This window comes from Hemitrygon akajei, unplaced genomic scaffold, assembly GCF_048418815.1.
Source record: "Hemitrygon akajei unplaced genomic scaffold, sHemAka1.3 Scf000091, whole genome shotgun sequence".
NCBI lineage: Eukaryota > Metazoa > Chordata > Chondrichthyes > Myliobatiformes > Dasyatidae > Hemitrygon > Hemitrygon akajei.
Window position 1 is genome coordinate 2,587,623 of NW_027331977.1, and position 12,143 is coordinate 2,599,765.

At 42.5% G+C, this 12,143-nt stretch overlaps 1 protein-coding gene across 1 annotated transcript in view; it reads right to left on the minus strand.

The window, feature by feature from the left end:
- The window catches only part of LOC140722859 (uncharacterized), a 41,485-nt gene that overhangs the window by 15,056 nt on the left and 14,286 nt on the right, over positions 1-12,143 (minus strand). The window contains exons 8-13 of the mRNA XM_073037499.1: positions 11,120-11,392; positions 7,868-8,131; positions 7,190-7,321; positions 4,751-5,023; positions 1,499-1,762; positions 821-952 (exon numbers count right to left, since the gene is read on the minus strand). Coding sequence (XP_072893600.1) covers positions 821-952; positions 1,499-1,762; positions 4,751-5,023; positions 7,190-7,321; positions 7,868-8,131; positions 11,120-11,392 — 1,338 coding nt within the window. The remainder of the gene's footprint in view (positions 1-820; positions 953-1,498; positions 1,763-4,750; positions 5,024-7,189; positions 7,322-7,867; positions 8,132-11,119; positions 11,393-12,143) is intronic.

Below are 12,143 nucleotides of genomic sequence, written 5' to 3' on the forward strand. Positions count from 1 at the left end.
TCGATGCAGTCATAAATAGACCTGGACAGTGAATAAACATCATTTGGAGTTTGTGGAGATTTGGTATGTCAATAAATGCAATCAAAAACTTCTATAGATGTACCATGGAGAATATTCTGACAGGCTGCATAACAGTTTGGTATGGGGCGGGGCTACTGCAAAAGACCGAGAGAAGCTGCAGAGGGTTGTAAATTCATCGGCTTCATCTTAGGTACAGGCCTACAAATTCCCCAGGGCATCTTCAGGAATCTGCGTCTCAGAAAAACAGTGTCCTTTTTTAAGTGCAGCCAGCACGCAGGGCATGTCGTTTTCTCACTATTATCACAGGGTAGGAGATACAGAATCCTGAAGGCACATAGTGTGAGATTCAGGATTAGATTCCCCCCCCCCCCCCGCTGCCATCCGATTCCTAAATGGGCATTCAACCCTTGGACAATACCTCCTTTTTTCAATATACCATATTTCTGTTTTGCACGATTAATAATCTATTCAACATAGGTATTGTGTAAATGATTTATAAATTGTTATTATTATTATTCTATTATTATTATATTCATTTAATTTTCTTCCTTATTACTTAGTACATTAAACTGCTGCTGCTAAGTTAACATTTTCCACGTCACATGCCGGTGATAATTAGCCTAGTTCTGATTATGATTCTGATTCTGAAATTTCGTGTCATGGGATTTTAACGAGTAAAACCATGCGCTGACTTAACAATAGATTAACGACTCTGGCATTATATGGCGCAATTCAAAGAGTAATTTATCAGACATTTTGCACCTGGTTAGGATAGTGTCTTACTATAATGACCCCTCACCTCCATTATCAGCATGGTCTTCACCATCCGCAGGTCCACTTTTCTCATCGTCGGCAGCTTCTACTTCTGTTGCTATTCTGTCTGGTGTACTGCCGTCTGATTCATTACCGGTGTCAAGATTTTCCTTTGTTTCTGTATCAGACCGGGATTGGGATAGGGATTAAAACGTTTGGATATCTGCAAATTTCTCTCTCATTTGGCAAAGCAGAGGCGCCGGACAAGTCGTTCTTTGAACCTAGGGCTAATTTAAAATTTAAATGAGGGCGAAACGGGACAACGCGATAGGGCAGCTGAAAAGCTCCCAGGGCATCTTCAGGGAACTCTGCCTCAGAAATCAGCATCCATTATTAAGGACAACTAGCATTCAGGGAATGACCTTTCCGCATTGTTACCAACGGGATGGAGATTCCGTACCCTGAGAGCCCACGCTGAGTTATTCAGGAAGAGCATCTTCCGCCATTCGATTCCTCAGTGCGCATTGAACACTTGGACAATACCTATGTAGACTAAAAACTGCCGGAAGACAAATGGCATCTTTTTGTCTCCTCAGATCATTCCTGCCCGGCAGATATCCACTAGCAACTTCTCTCTGCTCATTCAAATAAATTAAAAAGAAGCGCCTGCTTAATTTGTAAAGGATTTCGAAAGACAATCAGTGTCGTATTAAAGCTTACTCACCATCTCTCCACCCCCCATCCTTCGATGTCTTAGGCTTTTCGTCACGCAAGCCAGTTCGCCGAACTTTATCGGTCATTTCTGCAGCATCGAGTTCACTTTCGATACTGGCACTGTTCTTATCCTCGGTCCGTCTTGTTTTCTCTTTGTCTACAATACATTCTACTACTTCTATATTTTGTAGAGCATTTTTTTCGGACTCATTTACGCTGGCAGTTTGTTCAGGGTCGTGATCTGACTCTATTCTGTCAGTGATCCCGCCAACGCCTGCATTAAATTATAAATACAATAAGGGAACAACATTTAGAGAAGCACTTTCAACTGGGTGTGATAAATACCATTTGGGCTACCGATAATATACTTAATATTCATAATATATTAACTGTGCAAGAGAAGGATAATCCTTAGAGCTTCTACAGGCTGGTTAAGATCAAAAGAATAGTAAGGGATAAAATTGGTCCTCTTGAAGATCAGAGTGGTCGGCTATGTATGGAAGCAAAATAAATTGGAGAGATATTAAATGTTTGTTTTTTTGCATCTGTATTTGCTAAGGAAACTTGAGTGGAGTCTATGGAAACAAGGCAAACAAGTAGGGAGGTCATGGAACATACAGATTAAAGAGGATGAGGTGCTTGCTGTCTTGTGGCAAATCAGGGTATATAAATCCCCAGTACCTGACAGGGTATTCCCTCGGAACTTGAAGGAGACAGGAGTTGAAATTGCAGGGGCCCTGGCAGAAAGATTTACAATGTCGATATCCACGGGTCAGGTCCCGGAGGATTGGAGGATAGCTCATGTAATTCCGTTGTTTAAAAAAGGCTCAAAAAGTAAGCCAGGAAATTATAGGCCGGTAAGTTTGACATCGGTAGTAGGTAAGTTATTTGAAGGAATACTAAGAGATAGGATCTACAAGTACTTGGATAGACAGGGACTTATTAGAAAAAGTCCGAAAGGCTCTGTGCGTGGTAGGTCATGTGTAACCAACCTATTAGAGTTTTTCGAGGAAGTTACCAGGAAAGTGGATGAAGGGAAGGCAGTGGATGTTGTCTACATGGACTTCAGTAAATCCTCTGACAAGGTCCCACATGGGAGGTTATTTAGGAAGATTCAGTCGCTAGTTATACATGGAGAGGTTGTAAATTGGATTAGACATTGGCTCAGTGAATAATAGCCAGGGTGTGGAGGCCTGTGACTAGTGGTGTGCCGCAGTGATCAGTGCCAGGTCCATTGTTAATTGTCATCTATATCAATGATCTGGATGATAATATAGCACATTGGATCAACAGATTTGCTGATGATACAAGGATTGGATGTGTTGTGGACAGTGAGGAAGGTTTTCAAAGCTTGCAGAGGGATCTGGACCAGCTGGAGGAATGGGCTGAAAAATGGCAGATGGAGTTTAATGCGGACACGGGTGAAGTATTGCACTTTGGAAAGTCAAACCAAGGTAGAACATACAAGGTAAATGTTGGGACACTGAGGAGTCCAGTAGAACAGAGGGATCTGGGAGTACAGATACAAAATCCCCTAAAAGTGGCGTCACAAGTAGATAGGATTGTAAAGAGACCTTTTGAAACATTGGCCTTTCTAAATAAAAGTATTGAGTATAAGAGTTGGAATGTAATGGTGAGGTTGTGTAAGACATTTGGTGAGACCGAATTTGGAGTATTGTGTGCAGTTTTGGTCACCTGATTACAGGAAAGATATTAATAAGGTTTAAAGAGTGCAGACAAGGTTTACAAGGATGTTGCTGGGACTCTAGAAACTGAGTTACAGAGATAGGTTGAATAGATTACGGCTTTATTCCAGGGAGCGTAGGAGAATGAGGGGTGATTTGATAGTATATAAAATTATGATGGGTATAGATAGGGTAAAGGCAAGCAGGCTTTTTCCAGGGTAGAAGAAGACCAGAGATGGGTTAAGGGTGAAGGGGGAAAAGTTTAAAGGGAACATTAGTGTGGCCTTCTTCATCCAGAGAGTGATGGGAGTGCGGAATGAGCTGCGAGATGAAGTGGTGAATGCGGGCTCAATTTTGACATTTAATAAAACACTTGGACAGGTGTATGGAGGAGAGGTGTTTGGAGGGATATGGCCAGGTGCAGATCAGTGTGACTAGGCTGAAAAATAGATCGGCACAGCCAAGAATGGTCAAAGGCCTGTTTCTGTGCTGCAATATTCTATGGTTCTATTATTCCATGAAAGATCATTCACTATCGGATTCGGTGGGAAGCAACACTCGTCCGTTTGATACGAGCACCACAGTTTTCAGCCCGAGATTTTCACTTTCCTTGTGCATTGTCCCATTCTAAAATTCAGTGTATGTGACGCTGCCTGATGTATAATATTTGGCATTATTTCACCTGCGTATATGAGGATCAACTCTAATCTGACTTTGTCTATCGCTGCACCGAGTTAATAGGTCACGGGTATCAAAGCAGGAAGGCAAGACGATATTAGCAAGAATGTGGAAGAAACTCCAAGCCAATTGCAGTTTCCGGTATCGGTAAGGTTTATCTAAAATCGTCTTATCTCGTTCACTGCGTCAGTTCTCTGCATCTCTCGGTTCCCCATCTGCCGAAGGTTGAGCGATTTTAAATTTACTTTGTATCTCTGATTCCGTGCGTCACTACGTTCGACGATGCAAATTTATAAAACACAGTGGAACTTACTTCCTTTCCGTCTGAGTCGGATGTTTGCCCAAATCACTAGTATCGAAGGATAGCTCCTTAGCTTCAACCCTTTTCACCATGTACCTTTCCCCGTTATATTTGAGAGCTCTGCATCCTCTTTTGAAAGCTTACTACACTGCATTTACAGCTCTTACCATCATTTGTCAACGTTTTCCCTCTCAGTGTTAGCTGACACTGCCCTACAGACACTTTAAAAATAAACGGGAATTGCAGAACACAGATCGTGTTGAAAAAAATGCACCACTATGTATATTTGCGCTGTTTTGGTTCAAAGTAATGAAACAGCGCAGTAAGTGCGAGAATCAATGGTAATTGCTGGATTTATAACAGTGTGTCATTTATTAATGCATGCGTTTTCAAATTATTATAAAGGAGGAATGAGTGGCCCCCTAATCTATTCTAAAAAAACAAACGTGGTATATTTTTGTCTCCTCAGATCCTGCCCGTCTGGGGGAGATCCACCAGCAATTTACTTCTGCGTATTGAGATTTAAAATAAACGAAGCACCTTCTTAATTTGTAAGGTTCTTCGAAAAGCAATCAGTGTCTGATTAAAGCTTACTCACCATCTATCCTTTCCCCACCGTCCGATGTGCCAGGCCTGTCGTCTCGTACGCCAGTTACCGGATCTTTACAGGTCATTTCCGTCGCCTCGGCTTCACAAGCATTACCAGCACCGTGCCTATCTCCGGCAGGTGCTGTTTTCGCTTTGTCTGCAATATCTTCTTCTCTTTCTATATTTTGTATGGCAGCTTTGTCAGACTCACTCACGCTGGCAGGTGGTTCTTTTGCTTCTGGGTCGTGATCTGAGGCCATTCTGCAAGCGACCCTTCCAAAACCTGCAGGTAAGTATTAAATAGAATAACGGTGTAACATCGGGAGAGGCACATTCGCTTATCTGGATCCGGGAATATCAGTTGTGCTTGCAGTAATGATACACGGACAATCCAATAATATATAAACTTGGCACGAGAGTTCAATCACCAACGGATGCGGAGGGAGGAGGCAACACTTGGCAGGAGACTTCACTAGTCTGTTTGATACGAGCTGCACAGTTTCAGCACAGATACCTTTTTTATGGTGAGTTCTCCTGTTCTAAAATACTGTACTTTTTTGGCATTATTCCACCTGTGTGTACCTGTATATGCCTAAATAGCGATCAACTCTAACCTGAGTTTGAGTTTTGATGCACCGAGTTAACATTTCACCGGTATCAGAGTTCAAGGCGGCAATGCCGGACGCTATTATCAGGAATTTGAAATAAGCTTGAAAACTATCGAGTATCAGGTATAGGTAAGGTGCACCTAAAATCGGCTCAACTGCTCTATATCGTGTCATTTCTCTGCAACTCTCAGGTCCCCATCTGTAGAATGTTGATCTACCATCGCTTTACTTGTATCTGTGTTTCTGTGCGTCACTACATTCGAGGGTGGAAAGTAATATCAACGACTTTTCAATAGATTTTCAAACACAGTGGAACGTGATTTTCAAAGGCAACACGAGTGAGTCTGCCGATACTGGAAATAAATAAAAGCACAAAATGCTGGCAGAACTCAGCAGGCCAGACAGCATCAATGGGAGGAGGTAGTGACGTCGTTTCGGGTCGAAACGCTTCATCAGGAAAACCTCCTGATTGAAGGGTTTCGGCCCGAAACGTCGTCACTGACTATAGCTCAGCATTTAATGCCATCAATGGCACAATCCTGATTGAGAAGTAACAGAAACTGGGCTTCAGTAACTCTCCCTGTATCTTCGACTTCCGAACCGGAAGAGCACAGTCTGTGCGGTTCCGTGATAACATATCTTCTCGCTGACGGTCGACAGTAGTTGACCTCAGAGGTGCGTGTTCTCAGCTTAGCAGACTGCTCTACTCTCTATGTGCTGTGCGGCTACGCACACATCAAATACCATCTATTGGTTTGCAAACGATGCCACACTTTTTGGTAGAATCTCAGCATGATAGGAGAGTGTACACAGGAGTGAGGTATGCCAACTAGTGTAGTGGTGCCGCAGCGAGAACCTGGCACTGAACGGCAGTGAGACGGAAGAGCTGATTGTGGACTTCAGGAAGCTTAAGACGAAGGAACACGTAAGCATTTTCATAGAAGGATCAGAAGTGGAGACAGTGAGCTGTTTAAAGTTCCTGGGTCTCAAGTCCTCTGACAATCTAACCCGTTCCCAACATATCGATGCAGTCATAAATAGACCTGGACAGTGAATAAACATCATTTGGAGTTTGTGGAGATTTGGTATGTCAATAAATGCAATCAAAAACTTCTATAGATGTACCATGGAGAATATTCTGACAGGCTGCATAACAGTTTGGTATGGGGCGGGGCTACTGCAAAAGACCGAGAGAAGCTGCATAGGGTTGTAAATTCAGTCGGCTTCATCTTAGGTACAGGCCTACAAATTCCCCAGGGCATCTTCAGGAATCTGCGTCTCAGAAAAACAGTGTCCTTTTTTAAGTGCAGCCAGCACGCAGGGCATGTCGTTTTCTCACTATTATCACAGGGTAGGAGATACAGAATCCTGAAGGCACATAGTGTGAGATTCAGGATTAGATTCCCCCCCCCCCCGCTGCCATCCGATTCCTAAATGGGCATTCAACCCTTGGACAATACCTCCTTTTTTCAATATACCATATTTCTGTTTTGCACGATTAATAATCTATTCAACATAGGTATTGTGTAAATGATTTATAAATTGTTATTATTATTATTCTATTATTATTATATTCATTTAATTTTCTTCCTTATTACTTAGTACATTAAACTGCTGCTGCTAAGTTAACATTTTCCACGTCACATGCCGGTGATAATTAGCCTAGTTCTGATTATGATTCTGATTCTGAAATTTCGTGTCATGGGATTTTAACGAGTAAAACCATGCGCTGACTTAACAATAGATTAACGACTCTGGCATTATATGGCGCAATTCAAAGAGTAATTTATCAGACATTTTGCACCTGGTTAGGATAGTGTCTTACTATAATGACCCCTCACCTCCATTATCAGCATGGTCTTCACCATCCGCAGGTCCACTTTTCTCATCGTCGGCAGCTTCTACTTCTGTTGCTATTCTGTCTGGTGTACTGCCGTCTGATTCATTACCGGTGTCAAGATTTTCCTTTGTTTCTGTATCAGACCGGGATTGGGATAGGGATTAAAACGTTTGGATATCTGCAAATTTCTCTCTCATTTGGCAAAGCAGAGGCGCCGGACAAGTCGTTCTTTGAACCTAGGGCTAATTTAAAATTTAAATGAGGGCGAAACGGGACAACGCGATAGGGCAGCTGAAAAGCTCCCAGGGCATCTTCAGGGAACTCTGCCTCAGAAATCAGCATCCATTATTAAGGACAACTAGCATTCAGGGAATGACCTTTCCGCATTGTTACCAACGGGATGGAGATTCCGTACCCTGAGAGCCCACGCTGAGTTATTCAGGAAGAGCATCTTCCGCCATTCGATTCCTCAGTGCGCATTGAACACTTGGACAATACCTATGTAGACTAAAAACTGCCGGAAGACAAATGGCATCTTTTTGTCTCCTCAGATCATTCCTGCCCGGCAGATATCCACTAGCAACTTCTCTCTGCTCATTCAAATAAATTAAAAAGAAGCGCCTGCTTAATTTGTAAAGGATTTCGAAAGACAATCAGTGTCGTATTAAAGCTTACTCACCATCTCTCCACCCCCCATCCTTCGATGTCTTAGGCTTTTCGTCACGCAAGCCAGTTCGCCGAACTTTATCGGTCATTTCTGCAGCATCGAGTTCACTTTCGATACTGGCACTGTTCTTATCCTCGGTCCGTCTTGTTTTCTCTTTGTCTACAATACATTCTACTACTTCTATATTTTGTAGAGCATTTTTTTCGGACTCATTTACGCTGGCAGTTTGTTCAGGGTCGTGATCTGACTCTATTCTGTCAGTGATCCCGCCAACGCCTGCATTAAATTATAAATACAATAAGGGAACAACATTTAGAGAAGCACTTTCAACTGGGTGTGATAAATACCATTTGGGCTACCGATAATATACTTAATATTCATAATATATTAACTGTGCAAGAGAAGGATAATCCTTAGAGCTTCTACAGGCTGGTTAAGATCAAAAGAATAGTAAGGGATAAAATTGGTCCTCTTGAAGATCAGAGTGGTCGGCTATGTATGGAAGCAAAATAAATTGGAGAGATATTAAATGTTTGTTTTTTTGCATCTGTATTTGCTAAGGAAACTTGAGTGGAGTCTATGGAAACAAGGCAAACAAGTAGGGAGGTCATGGAACATACAGATTAAAGAGGATGAGGTGCTTGCTGTCTTGTGGCAAATCAGGGTATATAAATCCCCAGTACCTGACAGGGTATTCCCTCGGAACTTGAAGGAGACAGGAGTTGAAATTGCAGGGGCCCTGGCAGAAAGATTTACAATGTCGATATCCACGGGTCAGGTCCCGGAGGATTGGAGGATAGCTCATGTAATTCCGTTGTTTAAAAAAGGCTCAAAAAGTAAGCCAGGAAATTATAGGCCGGTAAGTTTGACATCGGTAGTAGGTAAGTTATTTGAAGGAATACTAAGAGATAGGATCTACAAGTACTTGGATAGACAGGGACTTATTAGAAAAAGTCCGAAAGGCTCTGTGCGTGGTAGGTCATGTGTAACCAACCTATTAGAGTTTTTCGAGGAAGTTACCAGGAAAGTGGATGAAGGGAAGGCAGTGGATGTTGTCTACATGGACTTCAGTAAATCCTCTGACAAGGTCCCACATGGGAGGTTATTTAGGAAGATTCAGTCGCTAGTTATACATGGAGAGGTTGTAAATTGGATTAGACATTGGCTCAGTGAATAATAGCCAGGGTGTGGAGGCCTGTGACTAGTGGTGTGCCGCAGTGATCAGTGCCAGGTCCATTGTTAATTGTCATCTATATCAATGATCTGGATGATAATATAGCACATTGGATCAACAGATTTGCTGATGATACAAGGATTGGATGTGTTGTGGACAGTGAGGAAGGTTTTCAAAGCTTGCAGAGGGATCTGGACCAGCTGGAGGAATGGGCTGAAAAATGGCAGATGGAGTTTAATGCGGACACGGGTGAAGTATTGCACTTTGGAAAGTCAAACCAAGGTAGAACATACAAGGTAAATGTTGGGACACTGAGGAGTCCAGTAGAACAGAGGGATCTGGGAGTACAGATACAAAATCCCCTAAAAGTGGCGTCACAAGTAGATAGGATTGTAAAGAGACCTTTTGAAACAATGGCCTTTCTAAATAAAAGTATTGAGTATAAGAGTTGGAATGTAATGGTGAGGTTGTGTAAGACATTTGGTGAGACCGAATTTGGAGTATTGTGTGCAGTTTTGGTCACCTGATTACAGGAAAGATATTAATAAGGTTTAAAGAGTGCAGACAAGGTTTACAAGGATGTTGCTGGGACTCTAGAAACTGAGTTACAGAGATAGGTTGAATAGATTACGGCTTTATTCCAGGGAGCGTAGGAGAATGAGGGGTGATTTGATAGTATATAAAATTATGATGGGTATAGATAGGGTAAAGGCAAGCAGGCTTTTTCCAGGGTAGAAGAAGACCAGAGATGGGTTAAGGGTGAAGGGGGAAAAGTTTAAAGGGAACATTAGTGTGGCCTTCTTCATCCAGAGAGTGATGGGAGTGCGGAATGAGCTGCGAGATGAAGTGGTGAATGCGGGCTCAATTTTGACATTTAATAAAACACTTGGACAGGTGTATGGAGGAGAGGTGTTTGGAGGGATATGGCCAGGTGCAGATCAGTGTGACTAGGCTGAAAAATAGATCGGCACAGCCAAGAATGGTCAAAGGCCTGTTTCTGTGCTGCAATATTCTATGGTTCTATTATTCCATGAAAGATCATTCACTATCGGATTCGGTGGGAAGCAACACTCGTCCGTTTGATACGAGCACCACAGTTTTCAGCCCGAGATTTTCACTTTCCTTGTGCATTGTCCCATTCTAAAATTCAGTGTATGTGACGCTGCCTGATGTATAATATTTGGCATTATTTCACCTGCGTATATGAGGATCAACTCTAATCTGACTTTGTCTATCGCTGCACCGAGTTAATAGGTCACGGGTATCAAAGCAGGAAGGCAAGACGATATTAGCAAGAATGTGGAAGAAACTCCAAGCCAATTGCAGTTTCCGGTATCGGTAAGGTTTATCTAAAATCGTCTTATCTCGTTCACTGCGTCAGTTCTCTGCATCTCTCGGTTCCCCATCTGCCGAAGGTTGAGCGATTTTAAATTTACTTTGTATCTCTGATTCCGTGCGTCACTACGTTCGACGATGCAAATTTATAAAACACAGTGGAACTTACTTCCTTTCCGTCTGAGTCGGATGTTTGCCCAAATCACTAGTATCGAAGGATAGCTCCTTAGCTTCAACCCTTTTCACCATGTACCTTTCCCCGTTATATTTGAGAGCTCTGCATCCTCTTTTGAAAGCTTACTACACTGCATTTACAGCTCTTACCATCATTTGTCAACGTTTTCCCTCTCAGTGTTAGCTGACACTGCCCTACAGACACTTTAAAAATAAACGGGAATTGCAGAACACAGATCGTGTTGAAAAAAATGCACCACTATGTATATTTGCGCTGTTTTGGTTCAAAGTAATGAAACAGCGCAGTAAGTGCGAGAATCAATGGTAATTGCTGGATTTATAACAGTGTGTCATTTATTAATGCATGCGTTTTCAAATTATTATAAAGGAGGAATGAGTGGCCCCCTAATCTATTCTAAAAAAACAAACGTGGTATATTTTTGTCTCCTCAGATCCTGCCCGTCTGGGGGAGATCCACCAGCAATTTACTTCTGCGTATTGAGATTTAAAATAAACGAAGCACCTTCTTAATTTGTAAGGTTCTTCGAAACGCAATCAGTGTCTGATTAAAGCTTACTCACCATCTATCCTTTCCCCACCGTCCGATGTGCCAGGCCTGTCGTCTCGTACGCCAGTTACCGGATCTTTACAGGTCATTTCCGTCGCCTCGGCTTCACAAGCATTACCAGCACCATGCCTATCTCCGGCAGGTGCTGTTTTCGCTTTGTCTGCAATATCTTCTTCTCTTTCTATACTTTGTCTGGCAGCTTTGTCAGACTCATTCACGCTGGCAGGTTGTTCTTTTGCTTCTGGGTCGGGATCTGAGGCCATTCTGCAAGCGACCCCTCCAAAACCTGCAGGTAAGTATTAAATTGAATAACGGTGTAACATCTGGAGAGGCACATTCGCTTATCTGGATCCGGGAATATCAGTTGTGCTTGCAGTAATGATATACTGAAAATCCAATAATATATAAACTTGGCACGAGAGTTCAATCACCAACGGATGCGGAGGGAGGAGGCAACACTTGGCAGGAGACTTCACTAGTCTGTTTGATACGAGCTGCACAGTTTCAACACAGATACCTTTTTTTTATGGTGAGTTCTCCTGTTCTAAAATACTGTACTTTTTTGGCATTATTCCATCTGTGTGTACCTGTATATGCCTAAATAGCGATCAACTCTAACCAGAGTTTGAGTTCTGATGCACCGAATTAACATTTCACTGGTATCAGAGTTCAAGGCGGCAATTTCGGACGCTATTATCAGGAATTTGGAATAAGCTTGAAAACTACCGAGTATCAGGTATAGGTAAGGTGCACCTAATATCAGCTCAACTGCTCTATATAGTGTCATTTCTCTGCAACTCTCAGGTCCCCATCTGTAGAATGTTGATCTACCATCGCTTTACTTGTATCTGTGGTTCTGTGCGTCACTACATTCGAGGGTGGAAACTAATATCAACGACTTTTCAATAGAATTTCAAACACAGTGCAACTTGATTTTCAAAGGCAACACGAGTGAGTCTGCCGATGCTGGAAATAAATAAAAGCACAAAATGCTGGCAGAACTCAGCAGGCCAGACAGCATCTATGGGAGGAGGTAG